Raw genomic sequence first — 25125 nt, 5'->3', positions numbered from 1 at the left:
CAGGATACCTGACATGACAGTCATTTCGTGCAGACAATCCAACTTCACCATTCTAGGCCTGTTTTATTCTGTTCCAGGCTGCATTCTCATTCAGATTATATATAGTTTGAGGTTATTCTGTGTTATGTGCTCACTGTTGCGAGGCCCAATTGACCACTGTTTGTTGTTTTTGGTGGGCCTTTTTCAAGGGATTCCCCACTTGTGAGAATTAATAAGCCTACTTGCCCTCGGAGAAAGCTAAGGTACTTACTTGTAGCAGGTGTTCTCCAAGGACAGCAGGCTTTATATTCTCACAGATCCTCCCACCTCCCCTTGGAGTTGTCTCCTTTGTTATTTTTACATTATTTTTGTTGTAGTATTAACTGAGGAGACTGCATTCACACGGTGGGTTGGAAGACACGAGCGCATGTGTGGTGGAGCATGTCTTGTGCTCCACAATGCTCTACTTATACTCGTTATACCTCTCCACCCTCATCTCTCCCTACACTCCTTCCCAGGAACTCCGTTCACTATGCAAATCTCTCCTAATTGCACCCTTCTCCTCCATCGCTAACTCCAGACTCCGTTCCTTTTGTCTCGCCGCACCTTATGCCTGGAATGGGCTTCCTGAGCAGTTACGTCTAGCTCCATCCCTGGCCGCCTTCAAATCCCAGCTAAAGGCCTACCTGTTTGATGCTGCTTTTGACCCCTAACTTGTCACTTACTCTTAACCTTTATCTTGTCTTCCTCTCTTCAGTAGTCCCTTTCCCTATGTGTCCTTCTGTCTGTCCTACCCTTATCCTTATCTTTAATAGTCCCTTTCCCTATGTGTCCTTCTGTCTGTCCTACCCTTATCCTTATTGGTCCTGTCTGTGTGTCCTGATTTAGATTGTAAGCTCTTTTTAGCAGGGACTGTCTTTCTTCATGTTCAATTGTGAAGCGCTGCGTACGACTGGTAGCGCTATAGAAATGATTTATAGTAGTAGTAGTAAGTTCCAGACTGGGTGATGCAGATCGACATCACCCACTTGTGAGAATATAAAGCCTGCCATCTGCAGAGAACACCTGCTACAGGTAAGTACCTTAGCTATACTGCCTTATTCTGTATAGCATGCCTAGAGATCTGCGCCGAAATCCAGATAAATTCTATAACAATGCGCGCAACTTAATTGGCTAAACAAGCTAATCAGCATCGATAACAGCACTTAAGCAATAATGAGCACTAATTGGCACACAATTGGCTAGAATTTACGCACACAACTCACTAAGTGTATTCTGTAATGAACTGCGCCTAAATTCTAAAGCGCACAGTTCAAAAGGGTGTGGCTATGGGCTTGATAATGGGTGTTTTATGAGCTTTCCAAAATTTAAGCACATAGTTATAGAATATGGCCCAGTGCCCTTAAATCTATGCGCGGGAATTTCCGCCACGTTTTCATTGGTGTAAATAGAGGCGCGTATTTTTAGGCACTGGGATATCAAATCTAGGAGCTTAAAATATGCTTAGGTGGAAGTGTTTACCGCTCGGATTTTTTTAGGCATTTGTACCACATCTGGACTATAAACTCTCTGTAAATTGGATTAAAGTCTAAATTTTTGTATAAACACGTCTGTTCGATTAATTTTTCGCTTGAAAAAATTTGACAGTGTGTCTCTATTTTGAGAAACTTCATTGGTGTCCTATTAAGGTACGTATTTCATGTTTTGTATGGCAATACCTCTGAATTTCTTATTCAAGTATTCTCAGATCTTTTCTTCGTCATCCAGATTATGTGGTTCCTTTCAGTTAAAGTTCCTGTATTTAAAATATTTGATTTAAACAACACTTTGATGCCTTATTCTCTTATCGAGTACGCACAGTTTGGAATGATCTTCCTAGGCAAATATGAGTGGAGCAGAACTATGTGCGGCTTTGAAAGAAACTCTAAACTTTTCTTTTTGGAAAATTTTAGTCTAATATTTTAGCGTGCTGTTTGAATATGTAATTCCTCATTAAGCAATGAGTTATCTTACTATGTAAACAGCCTTGAACCTCCCACTGAGACCAGTGCAGTCTATAAATTACAGATTAGATAAGATTATTCTGTGGTTTGCACATTTTGCTTGTATATTAAGGGACCCTTTTACTAAACAGCATTAAAGCACTAATGTAGCATAAAAGGCTTACCACAAAAAGCGTTAAGGCGGTTTGCGGTAACTAGCCTGTCAGTGAGTGCTAATCATGTGGGGTTTTTTAAAATATTCTTATTTTGGGAGGGGGGCGTTGTGTCAAATCAGTAAGTTTCTAAGTCTATGAACTGTATTTCTCCTGGTTATTTTGCTGATGATATGTGTTTCTCCTGGTTGTTTTGCTGATGATATGTGTTTCACCTGGTTGGCCAGCAGATGGCGATTGTCTTTTTTTTTTTTTTTTAAGCTGTACCAGAAGTGAAAGTTTTTTCTTTTTCCCGCCTAACTGTGAGATAATTTGTGAGACCCTGTGATCAGTTGTATTCTGTAACTTGTGAGCATCTGTATTTCCTGTACTTCCCAGGCACTATTCAGGTAGTGATAAAATGTTTAGATAGTTTTATAATTGATCCATATGCAATTACCTGTTATGTGCTGTTTTTGTTCCATCTGTTTTATAGTTCACTGTTCAATATTTTTGTAACAATAAACCTCTTTTAGTTTATTGCCTCTGCTTGTCTGGACTGACTAAGAATCCTGGTGGTTTGTGTGTTGGGTTTTTGAGTGCTTTCAGGGAACTGTGGAACCCCTGTGAGTGTGCCCCAGTGACCTAGAAATCACTGGGGAATAATTTGAGAGCAGGAGACTCGCCCAGAGGCGGTTGGGACCCAGTCGGTGGGAGGAGGGTGCTAGTGTAAAGCACAAGCGACAGGTGCAGGCGAACCTGAGCTGTGCTGGTTACACACCCAACACCCACAGAAGGTGATCTCTCCACAGGAGAACCGAAAACCAAAACACACAAACAGTAGATACCGAAAGCCAAAACACACAAACAGTAGATACCGAAAGCCAAAACACACAAACAGTGGATTTCACCTTCTGTGGGTGTTGGCGTCGTTTGGAATCCACTGTTTGTGTGTTCTGGTTACAGACCCTTCAGATGGCCGCAGGGTTAGCCCCAGGTGGGTGGCTAGGCTTTTCATGACAGGCATGTTATGGATGGGGAAGCATTTTCCAACTAGCACATTCACATTAGTGTGCGCTAATCAGTGCATCTTTTCTAGCAAAAAAGGTGCTGGTACTCAAATGCTAGGCCACCCTTCAAGGGTGGGGTGATCACTGAGGGATCCACCCCACAATAGCCAGGCCCCCTGCAATCAGTCACAGAACCTATGACAAGGCAGAATTGGTGTGTAGAGCCTGAGCTCTTTCATTAAAACTTGGGGTCCTTGGGTCAATTTTAGCAGACAATGGAAAAGGTGCCGGTACTCAGTACCCCCAAGTACCCCCACAAAAAAAGCCATGGCACTAATGGAATAATGAGGGTTAATGCTGGAGCACTTAGCACCTCCTAAATAGGCCTGGGTAAGATCTCCTACGGGACATACAAAAAAGAAAAAAGTCCTTAAAATACTGGCGCCTTAAATATGGGCTACCCATCAAGGCACGCATATCCTTCAAGATCTTCACACTAGTCTACAGAATAATTTTTGACCTCGCTGCGGCTTACATGACGGACCTACTAATACTACCACAACACAAACAAGAACACAAGAGCCTACCTCACACTCCACTTCCCTAAGTTCCAAGGCCTAAAATACAAAACCTCATGTGCAACAAGTTTTGCCTACATTATGCACCAAAAACTGGAACTCCCTCCCAAGAGATCTAAAATACAAGAACAAACTACCTATAATTCAGAAAACACCTGAAAGCCCACTTCTACAAAACAACCTACCCTCCTAACGATCCCACAACCACTCAAATAATCAGACAACACCCCCTACAATCATGAACCTCCAAACAAACAAAAAGAGGAATGGAAAAAAAGAAAGAAGTGGTGAAACTGGACCTGACTCAATCACACTGGAGGACACTTGATCCCCCCTAAAGAAAACACGTCTCATCCTTCCCATCTGTGCCTTTGAACCTGCAATCTGCTATTCTCTTTAATAACTGTAAGCCACATTGAATCACTAGGAAAGAAATTGTGGGGTACAAATGCAATAAATAAAATAAATAAATAATGCGCAGGAAACTCTAGCATTAAAACATAAACTCATATTTTAGTGTTTTTTTTAGTAAAAGGGCCCCTAAGCTCTTTATGGCATTCCTGCTTTCTCAGTAAGACATAGAAATTGCCATACTGGGTCAGACCAAAGGTCAATCTGGCACAGTATCCTGCTTGTAAAAGTGACCAAGCCAGGACACAAGCATCTGGCAGAATCCCCAAAAGTTGCCAGATTGCATTCCTTCTACCCCCATGAATAAGCAGTTGCTTTCCCTGGGCCTAATGGGGGCACTCTTTCGTTGCCCTTGTATACATCATTTATTGACTGCCAATGGTACCATGATTAGCTGGACTTCTTCCTGTGCCAAAGCTAAGAGTAAATGAGACAGCAATGGTGATAATCAGCACCCAGAATCATTAGCTTATCATGAGCATCCTTTCCTGTTGGCTCTACTCAGTGTGTTTCTCCCTTCTCTACAGCTGGACTGGACTTTGAATGTATCCTACTGAAGCCCAAGAGTGTGCAGGAGAAAGCCAGGCTGCCTCTGGTCGTTATTCCTCATGGTGAGCGGATATTACTATTGCCAATAATAATCATTGCCATTAAAATTTATCTTTCATTTTCTGTCACATACGTGACAATATTAAAGCGGTAAGATTGGGGAAAATGATAGACAAAATTATTGCCTTCCCATTTATATTTTATGCCTGGTGGGACATCATTGTTCAAAGCATTTGGAAGCTGCTGCACATCACTGAAACTCTAGCTTATGCCATGCTGATCTTTGGTAATAGGTGTAGGGGGAGAGGCAAGTGTGGTATTTCAGTGTGCAGTACAAACGTTATACATGGTGTCCAGAAAAAATGGGACCGCCAAAATCTTTCCAAATAACCCCAAAACTAGCGAAGAAGATAAAATTGCGATTAAATTTTTGCAACAAAATAAGGAAGACGGAGCAAAACATTTGCTAAGGAAGTTTCCTAAAGAAGGTTGGACTAATGTATTTTCAAAGATCATACTAAGGGCCCTATTTTCTAAGCAGTGTTATAGGCATGTTAACCATGTATGCGCGTTAACTATGTACGTACCTACAATACCCCTATAGGCGCTTACATGGTTAGCGTGCGCGACTAAAAACACTAACATACCTTAGTAAACAGGGCCCTAAATGTTTAAACAATGGCAAAGAATTTTGAAACTATGTAAGGAGTTCTCTTTTTTCTGGACACCTTACTTGAATAAACACAAAAATAGATTTTGTTTTAAACAGAAGCTTATAGGTTTTCTTGTCATAAGACACATGTTAGAAGACAGGAGAAGTGTCGAATCCTGAGTATGTAAGGGTTATAGCTGTCTATTATAAAAAGTAGACCGATATACATAAAAAAACAAAGAAATTATTTATTCAAACCAAGATAAAAACAGTACCCGATGTGGCCACGTTTCGCCCTCAGGCTGTGTCAGGGGTAAAACTACAAATAAAAACATAAAAATAGTAATAACATCATCTCAAGTTATGTGTGTTTGTATATATATATATCTTCTCAAATATATAAAAAGTCATAACAGCCAATGATAAAATACAATAAATGCATTACACATTCAAAAGTAAAATGGAGGAGATAAGACAAGCCACTTTCCAAACATATAAAAGTGTGATTAAAACATATATAGTCATTAGAATATATATAAAACGTTGAATGGATTTGCTCAAATCCAATAATGTATCAATACATACCTAAAAATCAGGGGTGATCAACATACCCCTTCAAAAAAAACCTAAAACAAAATTAAAAAGATATACATTAATCCCATCTTGATCAGCCCAAGATCAGTTATAGCTGAACATGAAGGTCTTCTGCGCAAATTTACTGATTTATGGTCTCCTCTTGATGCCACTGTAGATCAGCAACTAATTTCTCATTCGTGACTGATCAGTCATTGGGGGTATTTTTTTGTTTGTTTAATAAAATATTTCTGAACGTTAAAAAAAAAAAAAAGAGCAGTACCACTGTAGGGGAATGGTTAAAAGGTTATAAGGTTTTAATCTTAACAGTTTGTATGTTTGAGTGTTTCAAAGTTCTGTACAGAATGGGCTGAACTAAAGCAGCTTTCTGTTTGACTGAAGTCCACCTACTCTAATGCTCAGACAGGCTACACTACTGTATTTATTTATTATTTTTTTATTTTTATTTGTTACATTTGTATCCCATATTTTCCCACCTATTTGCAGGCTCAGTGTGGCTTACATAGTACCGTAAAGGCGATCGCCAATTCCGGTATGAACAAATACAGTAATGTGTTGGTAGAACAAGGTTCAAGTGTAACAGACATATAGGGAATTGTAGAGAGGAAGCGGATCGTAGAGAGGAAGAGTTCATTTGTGTCCAACGAGTTTTGGTTTCGTTGTGTTGCAAGGTACCACCATTTAAGTTGGGTTGGTGGGGTATGCCTTTTTGAATAGGTTGGTTTTTAGTGATTTCCGGAATTTTAGTTGGTCATATGTTGTTTTCACGGCTATGGGTAGTGCGTTCCATAGTTGTGTGCTTATATAGGAAAAGCTGGATGCATAAGTTGATTTGTATTTGAGTCCTTTGCAGCTTGAGTAGTGGAGATTTAGGTATGTTCGTGTTGATCCTGATTTGTTTCTGGTTGGTAGGTCTATGAGGTCTGTCATGTATTCCGAGGTTTCGCTGTAGATGATTTTATGGACCAGGGTGCAGATTTTGAAAGTAATGCGTTCTTTGATTGGAAGCCAGTGCAGTTTTTCTCAGAGGGGTCTGGCGCTTTCGAATCGCGTTTTTCCAAATATAAGCCTGGCTGCCGTGTTTTGAGCGGTCTGGAGTTTCTTTAAGATTTGTTCTTTGCATCTTGCATAGATTCCATTGTAATAGTCTACATGGCTTAGTGTCATTGATTGTATCAAGTTGCGAAATGTTTCCCTCGGGAAGAATGGTTTCAGGCGTTTGAGTTTCCACATTGAGTGGAACATTTTCTTAGTTGTAGATTTCACTTGGTTCTCTAGTGTGAGGTTACGGTCAATTGTGATGCCAAGAATTTTCAGGCTGTCTAAGATTGGGAGGGTATAGTCTGGGGTGGTTTATTTTTGTGGGTTTGTACGTGTTATATTGGGATGAGAGGATGAGACTGTGTGTTTTTTCTGTGTTGAGTTTTAGCTGAAATGCATTTGCCCATGAATTTATGATATTCAAGCTGAGCATGATTTTGTTGGTGATTTCTGTCAGATCATGTTTGTAGGGAATGTATATTGTGACATCGTCTGCATAGATGAACGGGTTAAGACCTTGGTTGGATAAGGATTTGGCTAGTGGGGTTATCATTAGGTTGAAAAGGATCGGTGATAGCGGTGATCTTTGAGGTACTCCGCATTCTGTTTTCCATGGTGATGATATATTTGAGCCTGCTTTCACTTGGTATGTTCTAGTTGTTAGGAAACCCTTGATCCAATTAAGTATATGTCCGCCAATCCCGAAGTAATCAAGGAGTCTTAGTAGGATTTTATGGTTTACCATGTCGAATGCGCTAGACATGTTGAATTGGAGGAGAAGTATGCTTTTACCTGTTGCTATTTCCTGCTTGAATTTGGCTAGGAGAGTAATTAGTACTGTTTCAGTGCTATGGAGGGGGTAGAATCCTGATTGTGATTCATATAGTATTGTGAATTTGTATACATAATCAGCAAGTTATTTGCTTACCATGCTTTCCATCAGTTTGACAACCAGTGGGATTGATGCTACTGGGCGGTAGTTAGTGATTTTGTTAATTTTTTTCTTGGGATATTTTGGTATTGGGGTGAGTAGGATGTTGCCATTTTCCTTAGGGAAGAGACCTTGTTGAAGCATGTAGTTTAAGTGGGATGTAAGGTCTGCTATGAAACGGTGGGGGGCGGATTTTAGTAGGTAGCTGGGCCATGTATCTTTATTGATTGCTTGGGTGACTGTTTCGGTGGTGAGGAGGGCAAAGTTTGACCAGATTCTGTCCACTGGGTATTCACTAGGGGTTTGGTCCAAGCCAATGATGAAGTTTCAATATCGGTATTGTCCTGAGGTATCGTGTTACGTAGGTTTGCAATTTTTTCATTGTCTGCAGATGGGATGTCTGTATTGGTTGTAGTGACCAAGGTAGTGTCTAGTAATTTATTTACGAGTTGGTATAATTTCTTTGTGTCTTTGTAATCTGGTCCTATTTTAGTTTTGTAGTATGATCTTTTGGTTTGTCTTATTGCGTATTTGTATTTTCTTTGTGTTTGTTTCCATGCGTTGAGTGTGTGTTCGTCTTTTATTTTTTTCCAAGCTCATTCGAGTTTTCTGGATTGTGTTTTTAGTTTTTTCAGTTCTTCGTTGAACCATGGTATAGAGTTATGCCTAAGTGTGGTTCTTGTATGAGAGGGTGCTATTTCGTCCAGTATACTTCTGCATCTTTTATCCCATTCTGAGAGGTAGTGTGTAGAGTCCGTTTGTGCTGTCCAGTCGTTATTATATATCTGTTGCCAGAATGTTTCCGAGTCTATTTGGCCTCTTGTGCTGTAGGTTGTGTATTCTTGTGTACGGTGTGATCTCTTTTTCTGCCATTTAAGGGATAGGTTTAACTTGTAGTGGTTGGTCCATGGTGTTTCTGTCCATTTAGTTTCTGTTGTTAGTAGGTTCTGGTCTGTGGACAGTTTGTGTGAGATGAGGTCGATTGTGTGCCTTTTGTTATGGGTAGCTTGCGTGTGTGGCCAATTAAGATCCCATAGATGGAGGAATTCCTTACATTCTTGTGCGTTGGTGGAGGTTAATGTCTCCTAGTATACTAGTATATTGGAGTTGGTTGTACAAGTGTTTGAGATGAAGTCCATGAAGTTTGACTGACTTTTGTTCCAGTTAACTGGTGGTCTATAAAACAAAACACAGTTTAGGTGATCACGCAGGGTTTTGTGATGGATTCTAATTGAGGCGATTTCGAGTTGAGTTCTTATGGACTTGGCCGTGGTTTCAACGATAAAGTGGGATCAGTAGACTGGTACTATGCCTCCGCCTCTCTTTTCCTTCCTGGTCCAGTGAGAGATTTTGTATCCTGGAGGGCATAGGTTTAGGATTATTGGGTCCTCTTGATCATAGATCCAGGTTTCATTGATGAAAAGTAGATCAAGGTTTTCTGACATGATCCAGTCTGTTATTATTGTTGTTTTGTTTACTAAGGATCTGGCGTTAATGTAACCCACTTGAATTTTTTGGTATGGGTATCTGTGTTTGGTGTTATATGAATTTTTGTCAGTTGTCGTTTCTTTGTTAGTTTATTATGGTCTTTCTTTCCTTTCTGTTGAGGTTGGTTGTATGTTGGTGTTCTTCCTTTGTTTTGGTTGTTGTCTGTTTGATGGGGTGTGGTGTGTCTAAGCAGCCTTTGATGATTATGTAGTATAGGTATGATCTTATTTTCTGCGAGTGGGGTGGTAATTGTTAAGTGGATCAAAGATAAGGAGTAGATTGCTAGGAGTAGGTTGATGGTGTTCATTATGGTGTCTGTTCACTTGGGCTGCTAGTGGGCTGTGTTTGATAGGGTGCGTGATAGGGCTATGTTCTTTGTGATGGAGTCCAGTGTTCTGGCTTTGTGTGTTTACGTATTTTTGGTTTGCCTTAGTTGTTGAGATCAGTAGTTGCTCCTGGTCCTATTAGTGTTAGTGTGCAGGGGAGGTGGGAGGAGGGATAGTGATCTTCTTTAATTTGTCTCATGTTGCCTGATTGCTGCCACTGTTGAGTTTCAGCGTCTTGTAGGTGGGAGGGGGTGATGGTTCAGTGGTATTATGTAGTAGTCCTTGGCATACAGGGCACAGTTGAGATCTCTATCTTTTTGAAGTTTTGTTTATTGAATAAGTATGAGTAGTTTACTCACAGTTAGATGTTAGAAGTGTTTCCCCTGGGCATAAAGACTCCGTGGCTGTAAGAACTGCTTTAGTGGTTGGAGAGCCGAGCCCTCGGAGGCCCCATCGACCTGTTTAGAAGTGCTTTCACGCTTCTGGTTCCTTGTTTTAGGGGTTGTCCGCTTGCATGGCTTCTCTAGCTCTGCTGCCCAGTGAACTCATTGGGAGAATTTTCGTGCTTCCGCGTCTCTTTGTTTCAGGGGCGGCCTACTGGCGCGGGTCATAAGTACATAAGTAATGCCATACTGGGAAAAGACCAAGGGTCCATCGAGCCCAGCATCCTGTCCACGACAGCGGCCAATCCAGGCCAAGGGCACCTGGCAAGCTTCCCAAACGTACAAACATTCTATACATGTTATTCCTGGAATTTTGGATTTTTCCAAGTCCGTTTAGTAGCGGTTTATGGACTTGTCCTTTAGGAAACCGTCCAACCCCTTTTTAAACTCTGCTAAGCTAACCGCCTTCACCACTTTCTCCGGCAACGAATTCCAGAGTTTAATTACACGTTGGGTGAAGAAACATTTTCTCTGATTTGTTTTAAATTTACTACACTGTAGTTTCATCGCATGCCCCCTAGTCCTAGTATTTTTGGAAAGCGTGAACAGAAGCTTCACATCCACCTGTTCCACTCCACTCATTATTTTATATACCTCTATCATGTCTCCCCTCAGCCGTCTCTTCTCCAAGCTGTATAGCCCTAGCCTCCTTAGTCTTTCTTCATAGGGAAGTCGTCCCATCCCCGCTATCATTTTAGTCGCCCTTCGCTGCACCTTTTCCAATTCTACTATATCTTTCTTGAGATGCGGCGACCAGAATTGAACACAATACTCAAGGTGCGGTCGCACCATGGAGCGATACAACGGCATTATAACATCCTCACACCTGTTTTTCATACCTTTCCTAATAATACCCAACATTCTATTCGCTTTCTTAGCCGCAGCAGCACACGGTCCTCTGTCCTCTGTCTTTGCTGCCGTCCGAGGAGGCTGAGTTTATTTTATGTTTATTTCTTACCTTTTTGAAAGAATTCACTCAAGGCGCAGTGTACGGTAGGTATCAAACATAAACAGTAGAGAATTACAGCAGTAAAAATATCAAATAACAATACAAGTATGGTATAGTATACTACTTACAATGTCAAAACAATATGTAATAGAACATTATAATTGATAGTAAAGGGTAAAGCAAAGATGTAACATATGGATAGGTAAGAAAGTAGGAAGAGTTAGAAAGTAAGGACTGATTTGAAGAAAGTTGCACATGAGATAAGAGAGATGGTTAAATATTATCTTAGCTAGGGTAGGAGTGGATAAACATGTCCTGCTGCAGTATGTGCAGCCCGTGTCACTCCCTGTGTGTGTGAGTGTGACTAACAAGTTAGTTACTTCTTAAATATTTTAAATTTAAATGCTTTACTTTTTGTCTATTAGATTGTAAGCTCTTTGAGCAGGGACTGTCTTTCTTCTGTGTTTGTACAGCGCTGCGTACACTTTGTAGCGCTCTAGAAATGTTAAATAGTAGTAGTAGTAGTACTTCTTCCATTAAAGGCCTGGTTGAACAGCCAAGCTTTTACCTGCTTCCTGAAGTAAGAGAGTCTTGTGTTAAGCGGATCCTTTCAGGGAGAGCATTCTAGAGTATGGGAGCTACTCCGGAGAAGGCTCGCTTGCGGATATCACATCATGTATTGTCTTTTGCATAATTGGAGCTCTCTTGTATAGGGTTACCATATATCTGGTTTTACCCGGACATGTCCTTTTTTGGGGGACATGGTCGGGCAACCGGGCGGGTTTTAGTTAGTAGTAGTAGTAGTAGTTTTGCCAGCCTGCCCGTTTGTCCAGATTTGCAGGCAGGCGGGCCTAGGGTTGTCCTATCCTCCCCTTACTTTACTGTACTGCCCTGGTGGTCTAGTGACCTCTTCAGGGAAAGAAAGAGCCCCCTCTTTCCTGCCCGGAGTGGCTGCAAACTGTCTCTTGCTGTCTCCGGTCCCGGCACTGGTTCAAAATGGCTGCTGAGAGTTCAAGCGGTGGCCTCACGAGACTTCCGCAGAAGTCTTGCAAGGTCACTGCTTGAACTCTTGGCAGCCATTTTGAATTGGCGCCGGGACCAGAGGCAGCAAGAGACAGTCTGCAGCTGCTCCTGGCAGGAAAGAGGGGACTCTTTCTTTCCCTGAAGAGGTCAGTAGACCACCAGGGCGGGGAGGGGAGGATAGGACACCCTTAGGGGGTGTGACAGGAGTGGGCCGGATGGTGGGGTGGGGCATGTGTCTTCTTTTGTGGGGGAGCAAATATGGTAACTCTACTCTTGTACCCTAATGCAGCAGGACATTTCATTTCCTGTTTCTTAAATTATGTGGGATGCAGGTTGTGTGTAAAGTACATGAAGATACCAGGTCCTCACATGCCATAGAGGTCAGATACATATCCTCCCCAACTGCCATGTTTCCTTTCTGCATTTCAGGAGGCCCACACAGTGTGTTTGTGGTAGAATGGATGCTGTATTCTGCTGTTCTGTGCAGGATGGGGTTTGCAGTTCTGTTGGGTGAGTATCTTCTTCAAATAGATATAACCTCAACCACCACCACCACCACCACCACCTCCTCCTACTCAGGATCTAAGTAGGAGGAGTGTTTTGATGGTAATAATGTGAAGTGCAGCACAGAAACTATCCAAGTACCAATGAGCTAAGACAGTGAGGTTGTAGAGGGGCAAGGCTGAAAGTTACACACTGCAAGGCTAACCTCTGCTGTCAGCAACAGAGAGGGATCCCACTTAACTCTGGATTAGCAGGGTATCTTGATTTGTTTGATGATAAACTAGGCGGTGCACGTCAAAAACAGGGCAATTATGGTAGACAGCGAAGATTTACATCTTGAAAAATGTTTTCCTTTCAGGCCTTGGCTTGTATATCTTAATTTGGCTGGAGAAAAGGAATATGGGATCTAGGAAGAAGGAGGTCCTGCTAGGACAAAATAAATACAAAGTCCAGGGAGCAGGAAGCTCTGCTGAAATTATGAGTGAGAGATCCAGGGAATAGGGGGTCCTTCTGAACGAAAGAATGAAGCCTACAGGAAGCAGGAGGTTCTGCCTGGAGCAGAAATAAGAGATCCAGGGAGCAGGAGGATCTGCTGGGGAAATGAACGCGGGATACAGGTAGCAGAAAATCCTGAGGTTAGATATCGTTTATCGTTTATTCATTTACTAGACCGTCACTTATTACAAAAGTCAGAACGGTTTGCAATGTAATATAACATTAAAATATAACGTTAAAATACTGTAAAATATACTCTGAAATCCATTTATGATAGGAAAGCACAGCAAACCAGACGGTCAATTAAACAATTCATACGAATTACTTAAGCTATAATCATAAAAACATTTAATAAAATCTGAAAAAAATAAAAAAAGAGAAAAACAAAAAGTATATTCTCTTATTTTTTTCCAACCTTTCTTTCCCCTTTTCTCCTATTCTCTCCCTCCCTCCCTTCTTCTTTCTTCTCTTCTCCTATCCCTTTCCATTATTTTATATTTAGTTTTGTATTAAACATTATCTTCAAATACATCTCGAAAAAAAATGCGTTTTTAAAATTTTGCGGAAATGAGTGTGGGAGTCTTCAAGCCTAAGTTCTTTAGGAAGGCAGTTCCAAAGGGTTAGGGACTAAGAAGAAGAATGCAGATGTTCGCGTTGATTCCCATCTAGCTTTAGATGGAGATGGAATTACCAATCTATTGTCTGTCAATGACCAAAGTGTCCGTGCTGGTGTATAAGGGATAATAAGATTAGACAGATACGATGGACTAGATAAGTAAAATGCTTTGTGTGTCAATGTAAGAATTTTAAATTTTATCCTAGCTTCTATTGGAAGCCAGTGCAATTGATATAACAGTGGAGTAATTCTGTCATATTTTGAAGCTCTACAAATAATGCGAGCTGCACTATTTTGAATCGTCTGTAGTCGTTTTACGTTAAGTTTTGAAAGACCTGCATAAACTATATTACAGTAGTCCAAGCGTGGTAAAATATAAGCATAAGTTAGTGTACATAATGAAGATTTGTTTATGGAATTTCAGATTGAGCGTAGTTTGCACAACTGATAAAAAGATTTCTTTGTCAGATCAGATATTTGCTCATTAAAAGATAGAGAAGTCAATAATAATACCTAGGTATCTGAATGACTGTACTGTAGGTATTTGTTTACCAAACAGAGTAAGTGTTAAGGATGGAGTAGGCCCAGGGCCCGTTATCCATGCAGTTATGGTTTTATCTGGATTTAATACCAATTTATGCTTCACCAGCCAATCGGCCACCTCCTCAAGACAATTTTGAATCGGTGCTAGGTCAATGTTTACTGCCTTAACATAATGGATCAAAAGGAAGTCATCAGCATACGACTAAGAACTAATACCTAAGGACTGAATAAGTAGTGACAGTGGACTAACATATAAATTGAACAGCATAGGAGATAACACCGATCCTTGTGGTACCCCACAACAGCTGAAATAGGAAGTAGAGATTGATTGATTTTGAATAACTTTAAATGAACTGTTCTCAAGATAAGAAGTAAACCAGTTGTAGATTGTACCTGAGATCCCAATTTCCTTTAGTCGTTCTAATAATAGAGTATGATCTATCAGATTGAATGCTGCGGACAGATCAAGTGAAACAACCAGTGCAATATAACCTTGCTCTAATCTAGAATGAATTTCACTCATGAATGACGTTAAAACCGTTTCTGTACTGTAGCCTTTTCTAAAACCTGATTGTCTACTCTAGGATGTAGTATATTCTTCGTCTCGACGTAAGATTGTAGTTGCTTAAACACAACCGTTTCTAGTATTTTAGATATACATGGGAGATTGGACGATAATTTCCCGGAAGCTGAGGGTCTAAAGTAGGTTTTTTTAGAATAGGCTTTACCAAAGCCTCTTTAAGAATTTGAGGGACTGTTCCCTCTATAAGGCTTTTTGTAATGATCGAATGAAGTTGATTTTGTATTTCTAAAGAAGAATTTTTTAACCAAGTTGATGGTATTGGATCTAGTTGATTATAAGTTAATGAAAGTTGTGATATGGTTGTTAAGAAAGAATTTAAAGATGGAATCTCAAATGTAGTTCACAATTCTGAGGATGGTAAAGAACATATAATCTTTGGTACTATTAATTTGTTCAAATTAGCTCTTAATATGTCTATTTTGGATATAAAAAATTTAGCCAATAGTTTGGATTCTACAAAACAGTCCTCAATAGACGCTTTAGGTTACTTGTTAATTGTTTCATTATAGAGAATAATTGTTTAGATGAATTTGATGCAACTTGTATTTGTTTTGAAAAATACGAGGTCCTAGCTATTTTTATCTGCGATACGTAGTATCGCTGACACTGTTTACAGATATTTTTTTAATTCAGTTGATTTTCCTTTTCTCCACAGACACTCTGCTCTACGTACCTGTTGTTTACATAATTTTAGACCGACATGATACCATGGTTAAGAGGGTTTCATTCTCTGTTTAATTAGTTTATTAGGGGCAGTGGTATCCAAAGCCATCAAAAGAACCTGATTCCAGGTAGCTATCTGTTTTTCTACTGATAGATCATAGAAATTGTGTGGAAAATTAGTGGCCAGAGAAGGTAGCGTCATTGGGTCTATTTTCTTATGCCCCTAGATCGAAAGTAAGATAGAGTTGATCTTCATGCAGGTCGTGGAAGTATTAGTTTAAAATGAAGCAAAAAATGATCAGACCATGAAACTGGTACAGTGTTAATCTTAGAACATTGTAGCTCTTCTGACCTATTACTCATAATTAGGTCAAGAGTATGACCTGCAGTTTGGGTAGGTGTATTTACGTATTGCACAATGTCAATATCCTCTATGAATTTAAGAAATCTCTTTGCTCGAGGGTCAGTGTTGTCATCTACATGTATATTAAAATCTCCTCATAGCAAGAGGTTTGGAAATTTCACATTAGCATCTGCTATAGTTTGGTAGATATTGTCCCAATCTACACTATTATTAGATGGAGCACAATAAAAAAGGAGTGTATGAAAAGTACCAGTACTCGTATTTATCTTCAACAACAAAAGTTCTGGGTATAGGAGACCATGATCAATAATCTCAGTTACTTTAACATTAGATTTATAAATAACTGCTAAACTCCCGCCTCGTTTACCCACTCAAGATATATAACTCACAGAGTATCCTGATGGAAGATTCTGAAATATAAGTACATAAGTAATGCCATACTGGGAAAAGACCAAGGGTCCATAGAGCCCAGCATCCTGTCCACGACAGCGGCCAATCCAGGCCAAGGGCATCTGGCAAGCTTCCCAAACGTACAAACATTCTATACATGTTATTCCTGGAATTTTGGATTTTTTCCAAGTCCGTTTAGTAGCGGTTTATGGACTTGTCCTTTAGGAATCCGTCCAACCCCTTTTTAAACTCTGCTAAGCTAACCGCCTTCACCACTTTCTCCGGCAACGAATTCCAGAGTTTAATTACACGTTGGGTGAAGAAACATTTTCTCTGATTTGTTTTAAATTTACTACACTGTAGTTTCATCGCATGCCCCCTAGTCCTAGTATTTTTGGAAAGCGTGAACAGAAGCTTCACATCCACCTGTTCCACTCCACTCATTATTTTATATACCTTTATCATGTCTCCCCTCAGCCGTCTCTTCTCCAAGCTGTATAGCCCCTCCTTAGTCTTTCTTCATAGGGAAGTCGTCCCATCCCCGCTATCATTTTAGTCGCCCTTCGCTGCACCTTTTCCAATTCTACTATATCTTTCTTGAGATGCGACGACCAGAATTGAACACAATACTCAAGGTGCGGTCGCACCATGGAGCGATACAACAGCATTATAACATCCTCACACCTGTTTTCCATACCTTTCCTAATAATACCCAACATTCTATTTGCTTTCTTAGCCGCAGCAGCACACTGAGCAGAAGGTTTCAGTGTGTTATCGACAACGACACCCAGATCCCTTTCTTGGTCCGTAACTCCTAACGTGGAACCTTGCATGACGTAGCTATAATTCGGGTTCTTTTTTCCCACATGCATCACCTTGCACTTGCTCACATTAAACATCATCTGCCATTTAGCCGCCCAGTCTCCCAGTCTCGTAAGGTCCTCTTGTAATTTTTCACAATCCTGTCGCGATTTAACGACTTTGAATAACTTTGTGTCATCAGCAAATTTAATTACCTCGCTAGTTACTCCCATCTCTAAATCATTTATAAATATATTAAAAAGCAGCGGTCCTAGCACGGACCCCTGAGGAACCCCACTAACTACCCTTCTCCATTGTGAATACTGCCCATTTAACCCTACTCTCTGTTTCCTATCCTTCAACCAGTTTTTAATCCACAATAGGACATTTCCTCCTATCCCATGACCCTCCAATTTCCTCTGTAGCCTTTCATGAGGTACCTTGTCAAACGCCTTTTGAAAATCCAGATACACAATATCAACCGACTCCCCTTTGTCCACATGTTTGTTCACTCCTTCAAAGAATTGAAGTAAATTGATCAGGCAAGATTTCCCCACACAAAAGCCATGCTGACTTGGTCTCAGTAATCCATGTCCTTGGATGTGCTCTGTAATTTTGTTTTTGATAATAGCCTCTACCATTTTCCCCGGCACCGACGTCAGACTCACCGGTCTATAATTTCCCGGATCTCCCCTGGAGCCTTTTTTAAAAATGGGCGTTACATTGGCCACCCTCCAATCTTCCGGTACCATGCTCGATTTTAAGGATAAGTTGCATATCACTAGCAGTAGCTCCGCAAGCTCGTTTTTCAGTTCTATCAGTACTCTAGATAGGATTCCTCTCCAAGAAGGAGCCAAGTCTCTGTGTGCAAATAAGTTAAGGTGAAAAAGGTCAATATTATCTATAATGCAATTATATTTACGCTTTAGCGATCGACAATTTACTAACGCTAGTGATAACGATTTAGGGACTGGAATATCATTGAACCCTTTACCTCCGGAAGTAGATAAACCTATTAGAGAACTAGTCCTATCATAGATGGGAATTTTCCGATTTGGCTGCCATCCATAATGTACCGGAATAACTAATTTATCTGATGAAGAGGGTGGCTGATTCAAAGATATCATGCTAGGCCAACAAAAAAGCAGTAGCGAAAATAGAAAAATGAAGAGAGAGACTGACTGGCTTATTAAAAACCTCCGATCTACGTTCCTTCTCTGTCGACTCGTTATTTGTATAGTGAAGTGGAGACAAGTCCTAATAATAGTAGGAAGACCTGTCACCCCTCGTTGTGCACCCCAAGGAGCAAACCTAAGGAGCCAAACCTGCTCCTCAGGTGCGCTCCTCCAGCGCGCGTCCAACGCGCACGCCTCAGCAGCACGAGCGCCACTGGCATGCAGGTATAAATAGTGGAGAAGACTTGCTTCAAAAATCCAAGATGCTGACGCAAGGGTCACGTGACCCCGTTCGATAGCAGAAGTTAGTGTATGGAGATGGGCGTCCAAGAGGGGCATAATCGAACGTCGCCAGCAAAATAGGTCGCCGGCGATCTATTTTGGCGGCGGCGCAACAGCTGGCCAGAACCGTATTTTCGATAAAGATGGCCAGCCATCTTTTTTTTCGATACTACTACTACTACTACTATTTAGCATTTCTATAGCACTACAAGGCATACGCAGCGCTGCACAAACATAGAAGAAAGACAGTCCCTGCTCAAAGAGCTTACAATCTAATAGACAAAAAATAAATAAAGTAAGCAAATCAAATAATTAATGTGAACGGGAAGGAAGAGAGGAGGGTAGGTGGAGGCGAGTGGTTACAAGTGGTTACGAGTCAAAAGCAATGTTAAAGAGGTGGGCTTTCAGTCTAGATTTAAAGGTGGCCAAGGATGGGGCAAGACGTAGGGGCTCAGGAAGTTTATTCCAGGCGTAGGGTGCAGCGAGACAGAAGCGCGAAGTCTGGAGTTGGCAGTAGTGGAGAAGGGAACAGATAAGGATTTATCCATGGAGCGGAGTGCACGGGAAGGGGTGTAGGGAAGGACGAATGTGGAGAGATACTGGGGAGCAGCAGAGTGAGTACATTTATAGGTTAGTAGAAGAAGTTTGAACAGGATGCGAAAACGGATAGGGAGCCAGTGAAGGGTCTTGAGGAGAGGGGTAGTATGAGTAAAGCGACCCTGGCGGAAGATGAGACGGGCAGCAGAGTTTTGAACCGACTGGAGAGGGGAGAGGTGACTAAGTGGGAGGCCAGCAAGAAGCAGATTACAGTAGTCTAAACGAGAGGTGACAAGGGTGTGGATGAGGGTTTTGGTAGAGTGCTCGGAAAGAAAGGGGCGGATTTTACGGATGTTGTAAAGAAAGAAACGACAGGTCTTGGCGGTCTGCTGGATATGAGCAGAGAAGGAGAGAGAAGAGTCAAAGATGACCCCAAGGTTTCGAGCTGAGGAGACAGGGAGAATGAGAGAGCCATCAACAGAAATAGAAAATGGGGGGAGCGGGGAGGTGGGTTTGGGGGGGAAAATGAGAAGCTCGGTTTTGGTCATATTTAATTTCAGGTGGCATTGAGACATCCAGGCAGCAATGTCAGACAAGCACGCTGAAACTTTGGTTTGGATGCAAGGTGAGATATCAGGGGTAGAAAGGTAGATTTGGGAGTCATCAGCATAGAGATGGTAGGAAAAGCCATGGGATGAGATTAATGAACCAAGGGAAGAAGTGTAGATAGAAAAGAGGAGGGGACCAAGAACAGAACCCTGAGGTACGCCGACAGGCAGAGGGATAGAAGTAGAAGAGGATCCACCAGAGTGAACACTAAAGGTGCGGAGGGAGAGGTAGGAAGAGAACCAGGAAAGGACAGAGCCCTGGAATCCAAGTGAGGACAGGGTATCGAGAAGTATGCTGTGATCGACAGTGTCAAAAGCAGCGGAAAGATCAAGAAGAATGAGGATGGAATATTGACCTCTGGATTTAGCCAGTAATAGGTCATTGGAGACTTTAGTAAGTGCAGTTTCGGTTGAGTGGAGAGGGCGAAAACCAGATTGTAATGGGTCAAGAATAGCATGTGAGGAGAGAAAATCAAGGCAGCGGCGGTGAACAGCACGCTCAAGTAATTTGGAGAGAAAAGGAAGGAGGGAGATGGGTCGGTAATTAGAGGGACAAGTAGGGTCAAGTGAAGGCTTCTTAAGGAGAGGTGTGACCATAGCATGTTTAAAGGCAGCAGGGACAGTCGCAGTGGAAAGTGAGAGGTTGAGAATGTGACAGATAAAAGGAATAAGAGTAGGAGAGATGGCATTAAGAAGGTGGGTGGGAATGGGATCAGAGGAACAGGTGGTACATTTTGAGGAAGAAAGGAGAAGTGTAGTTTCCTCAATAGTAACTTCAGGAAAGGAGGAAAGGGAATGAGGGGAAGGAGAGAGAGGGGAACGGACTAGTGAAGGGAGAGGTGGTGAGGTAGAGAAAGCAAGGTTTATCTTTTGAACCTTGTTGTGAAAGAATTCAGCAAGGGTCTGAGGAGATAATGAAGGGGGAATTGGGGGAGGGGGCACCTTGAGGAGAGAGTTCAATGTGGTGAAGAGAAGTCGAGGATTAGAGCCAAGAGAGTTGGTCAGTTGGATATAATAATCCTGTTTGGCACGTAAAAGAGCAGATTGGAAGGAACAGCATAATATAACTTTAAAGAAAGGAAAAATAACAAATTGGATTGGAGGAGTGGCCTAGTGGTTAGGGTGGTGGACTTTGGTCCTGGGGAACTGAGGAACTGAGTTCGATTCCCACTTCAGGCACAGGCAGCTCCTTGTGACTCTGGGCAAGTCACTTAACCCTCCATTGCCCCATGTAAGCCACATTGAGCCTGCCATGAGTGGGAAAGCGCGGGGTACAAATGTAAAAAAAAAAAAAAAAAAAAAAAAAAGGTCAGCATGAGGTTTAGCCTGGCCAAATGCCAGAGTTCGCTGGTTTTGTTTTTCAGTGATAATGGAAAAAACTGCCGGCCATCTCAAACCCGGTGAAATCCAAGGCATTTGGTCATGGGAGGAGTCAGCATTTGTAGTGCACTGGTCCCTCTGACATGCCAGGACACCAACCGGGCACCCTAGGGGGCACGTCTAAAAATGTTCAAAAAATACACAAATAGCTCCCAGGTGCATAGCACCCTTCCCTTGGGTGCTGAGCCCCCCAAATCCCCCCAAACCCACTCCCCACAACTCTACATCATTACCATAGCCCTTATGGGTGAAGGGGGGCACCTACATGTGGGTACAGTGGGTTTTGGGGGAGTTTGGAGGGCTCAACACTTAGCACCACAAGTGTAACAGGTAGGGGGGGATGGACCTGCCTGAAGTGCACTCACCCATTAAAAACTGCTCCAGGGAGCTGGGTATGACATTTGAGGCTAGCATACAGGCTGGTAAAAAAAGGTTTTTATTTGTATTTTTTTAGTGTGGGAGGGGGTTGGTGACCACTGGGGGACTATGGGGAGGTCATCCCCCATTCCCTCCGGTGGTCATCTGGTCAGTTGGGGCACCTTTTTGAGGCTTGGTCGTGAAAATAAATGGACCAAGTAAACCCGGCGAAATACTGATGAACGCCGCTTTTTTTTTCCCATTATCCACGAAAGCCGGCCATCTGGTAGCCACGCCCATGCCCACCCATGTCCCGCCGACACGCCCCCTTGAACTTTCAGCGGCGTGGCGACGGGAAAGCGGCGATGCTGTCAAAAATGCCGATTTCAATTATACCGATTTCACTGCTTTTGAGAGATCGCCGGCGATCTCCCGATTTATGTCGGAAGATCGCCGGCGATCACTTTCGAAAATAAGCCTGCAAGTTACCTATAAGTGCAAGTAGACAAAACAGCAGTATTACAAACATAAACATTATTCTCTGATACACCAAAGTGAGTTAAACACGAGCACCGCTGGCATGCAGGTATAAATAGTGGAGAAGACTTGCTTGAAAAATCCAAGACGCTGATGCAAGGGTCATATGGCCCCACTCGATAGCGGAAGTTAGTGTATGGAGATGGGCGTCCAAGTTACTTGAAAAATCCAAGACGCTGAAGCAAGGGTCACATGACCCCGCTCAATAGCGGAAGTTAGTGTGTGGAGATGGGTATCCAAGTTACCTATAAGTGCAGGTAGACAAAACAGCAGTATTACAAACATAAATATTATTCTCTGATACACCAAAGTGAGATATTGAAGTGTTACTAAGAATTGGCTTTACTGTGCTTTCCCCTTATTTTAGTAGAATAAAATACCAAACAGGTCTTGTACTGATCCTTAAAAAAATAAACAAATAAAAAGAATAAAATACCAAACAGGTCTTGTACTGATCCTTAAAAAAATAAATAAATAAAAAGACTTATTGGGAAAAAGATAACACCATCAAATAAAAACACTTTCCCTGTAAAGAATCAACTTTATTACCAGCCAGAAAGAGCATTATCATTCCTGTGAAATGTGGTGGATATATTTTGCTGCATAATGCAGATTGATAGATGTTGACAGTTTGTGTAAAGGTCATGAGATCTCATTATGGGATAGATTACATTAATTCTGGATAGCAGTTCAGTGGTAGTAAGTTGCAAGATAATCTGAATTGTAGTGTATGTAGAGGTCTTAGTGCAGGGGTATAATAAAAGATGTTGGAGGACAGGGTGTGAGGGTAGGTCACAGGAGAACGCAGGATGGCAGGGTATGAGGACGTAGATTATAGGGGTAATAGGGGTTCACGTGATGACAGTGTGTGGGGGAGGGTGATGGAGCGGGCTGGAAGATAGGGTATGAAGGGATAGGTCATGGGGACAGCAGATTGTGAGGTGGCAGCACTGAATGTTGCAAATGGTGATACAGTAAATGATGGCTGATAAACCAGAAGGGTGGACAGAATTAAATCTGCCATTTTGGGCCAGTTACCCTCTCATCCCTTTGTTGTTAAGGTTCTTCCTGCTACTCTATGGAGGTTACCCCTCCTGTATGCTTTTATTCCATCCTCTGTGCTTGTTTATACCCCTTTCTTGTTAGGTTTCTAATATGTAAACAGCTTCAATTGTAACCACAGAAAGGCAGTATATCAAGTCCTTTCCCTTTCTTCTTTTTTATTTATTTATTTGTTTATTTATTTTTTTGTATGGGTCATTTAATTGAAATATTTAATACTTTTATTCCATCCTCTTGCCATACAGGAATCCTGTTTATTTATCCCATGCCTTTTTGAATTCTGTCACAGGTTTTGTCCCCACCACCTCCCACGGAAGAGCATTCCAGGCATCCATCGCCTTCTCTGTGAAAAAGTATTTCCTGATGGTCTAAACTATGTCCTGCAGTGCCTGCTAGAGGCTATCTATTAATGCTGTGGTACAATGTTCAAGTTTTAAAACTAGAGGGGAAAGAGTATGGAGATTAGTTGATAAAATTTGCTTTTTTATATTTCTATTCTGCCTGTCACTAACCCACAATTCCTCCTTTAAACCTCAATCTTTAATTTCCCAAATCACAAGGCAAAATAATATTCACTTACCAGAGAAATGTCCTCTTCTCTCAGAACTTCTCAGAAAGAAAGTTAAGTGAGACCTTTCCTCTTTATATAGTTTTGAATCTAAGGGGACTGCTTCAAAACAGACCCCTTCAAGCTAACTCAGTAATCAGATGGCCCTTAGTAACCTCTGCATATATTCTTCTTCTTAATTAACACCTAATTCAGGTCAGTGACAGTGCTTCCTCTCCAGCAACCAAAGAACAGAAAATAACTGTCTTTTAGAATAAGATTTGAGCCTTCCTACTATCCTTTTAAAGGTCTTTGACTGTTAAGTTAATATCTCTATAAAAAGTTTTAGTTTAAAACTATGGGAAAAGTGTCTACTTCTAGAGAAAATTTCAGTTTAAAACTATGGGAAAGGGGCTGTACACTATAGAAACTAGTTAATAATGCTCACTTTCCTCTCTCTCTTTTTTTCCCCCCTAAGGCTAAACTAGGCCCTGCAGTGCCTGCTAGAGGCTATCTGTTAATGCTGTGGTGCAAAGTTCAAGTTTTAAAACTAGGGGGAAAAGACTATAGAGATCAGTTGATAAAATTTGCTTTTTTTAATATTTCTATTCTGCCTATCACTAACCTACAACTCCTCCTTTAAACCCCAATCTTTAAGTTCCCAAAGCACAAGGCAAAATAATGTTCACTTGCCAGAGAAATGTCCTCTTCTCTCAGAACTTCTCAGAAAGTTTCATCTTAACGGAGTAGTCCTCCGCATACACCCTAAGTTTCTACCAAAGGTTGTGTTGGAGTTCCATCTGAACCAGTCGATTGTCTTGCCAACTTTGTTTCCCTGACCTCATGCCCATCCTGGTGAGAGCTCCTTGCACACCTTGGACTGCAAGCGAGCATTGGCCTATTATGTGGAGCGGACTAGGCCCATCAGACAGTCTGCCCAGTTTTTTATATCTTTTGATCCCAACAGGATGGAGGTCGCCATCGGGAAATGCACAATCTCTAATTGGCTGGCATATTGCATTTCTTTCACTTATGCCCAGGCTGGGCTGACCCTGGAGGGTCATGTCAAGGCTCACGATGTCAGAGCCCACTTGCGGTCAGATTCCATTTAAGAAATTTGCAAGGCTGTGACGTGGTCTTCAGTCCTCACATTCACATCTCATTACTGCCTTGAGCAGGATACCCTGCATGACAGTTTGTTTAGCAGACAGTGTTGCAGAATCTGTTTTGAGTCTAGAATCCACCTCCACCCTCCTAGGCCCATTTTATTCTATTCAAGGCTGCACTCTCATTCAGATTGTATATAGTTTCAGGTTAATCTGTGATATGTCCTCGCCGTTGCGAGGCCCAATTGACCAATGTTTCTTGTTTTTTGTGAACCTGGATGCTAGGGGATTCCCCACTTGTGAGAATTAATAAGCCTGCTTGTCCTCAGAGAAAGCTAAGGTACTTATCTGTAGCAGGTATTCTCTGAGGACAGCAGGCCTTATATTCTCACAATCCCTCCCACCTTCCCTAGGAGTTGTCTCCTACTATTTTATTATTTTATTTATTCATTCTATAGTATTTAACT

General features: G+C 41.6%; 1 protein-coding gene across 2 annotated transcripts in view; it reads left to right on the top strand.

Moving 5' to 3' along the window:
- LOC115471611 (acylamino-acid-releasing enzyme-like) overlaps window positions 1-25125 on the top strand; it is a 294629-nt gene that overhangs the window by 229140 nt on the left and 40364 nt on the right. For both annotated transcript variants that reach the window (XM_030205319.1, XM_030205318.1), the window contains 2 exons: window positions 4640-4723; window positions 12538-12618. In XM_030205319.1, the coding sequence (XP_030061179.1) occupies window positions 4640-4723; window positions 12538-12618 (165 nt within the window). The remainder of the gene's footprint in view (window positions 1-4639; window positions 4724-12537; window positions 12619-25125) is intronic.

The sequence above is a fragment of the Microcaecilia unicolor genome, chromosome 6, assembly GCF_901765095.1.
Source record: "Microcaecilia unicolor chromosome 6, aMicUni1.1, whole genome shotgun sequence".
Taxonomy (NCBI): domain Eukaryota; kingdom Metazoa; phylum Chordata; class Amphibia; order Gymnophiona; family Siphonopidae; genus Microcaecilia; species Microcaecilia unicolor.
The sequence above is the reverse complement of the archived record's forward strand: the minus strand, read 5'-3'. Positions and strand labels throughout refer to the sequence as shown.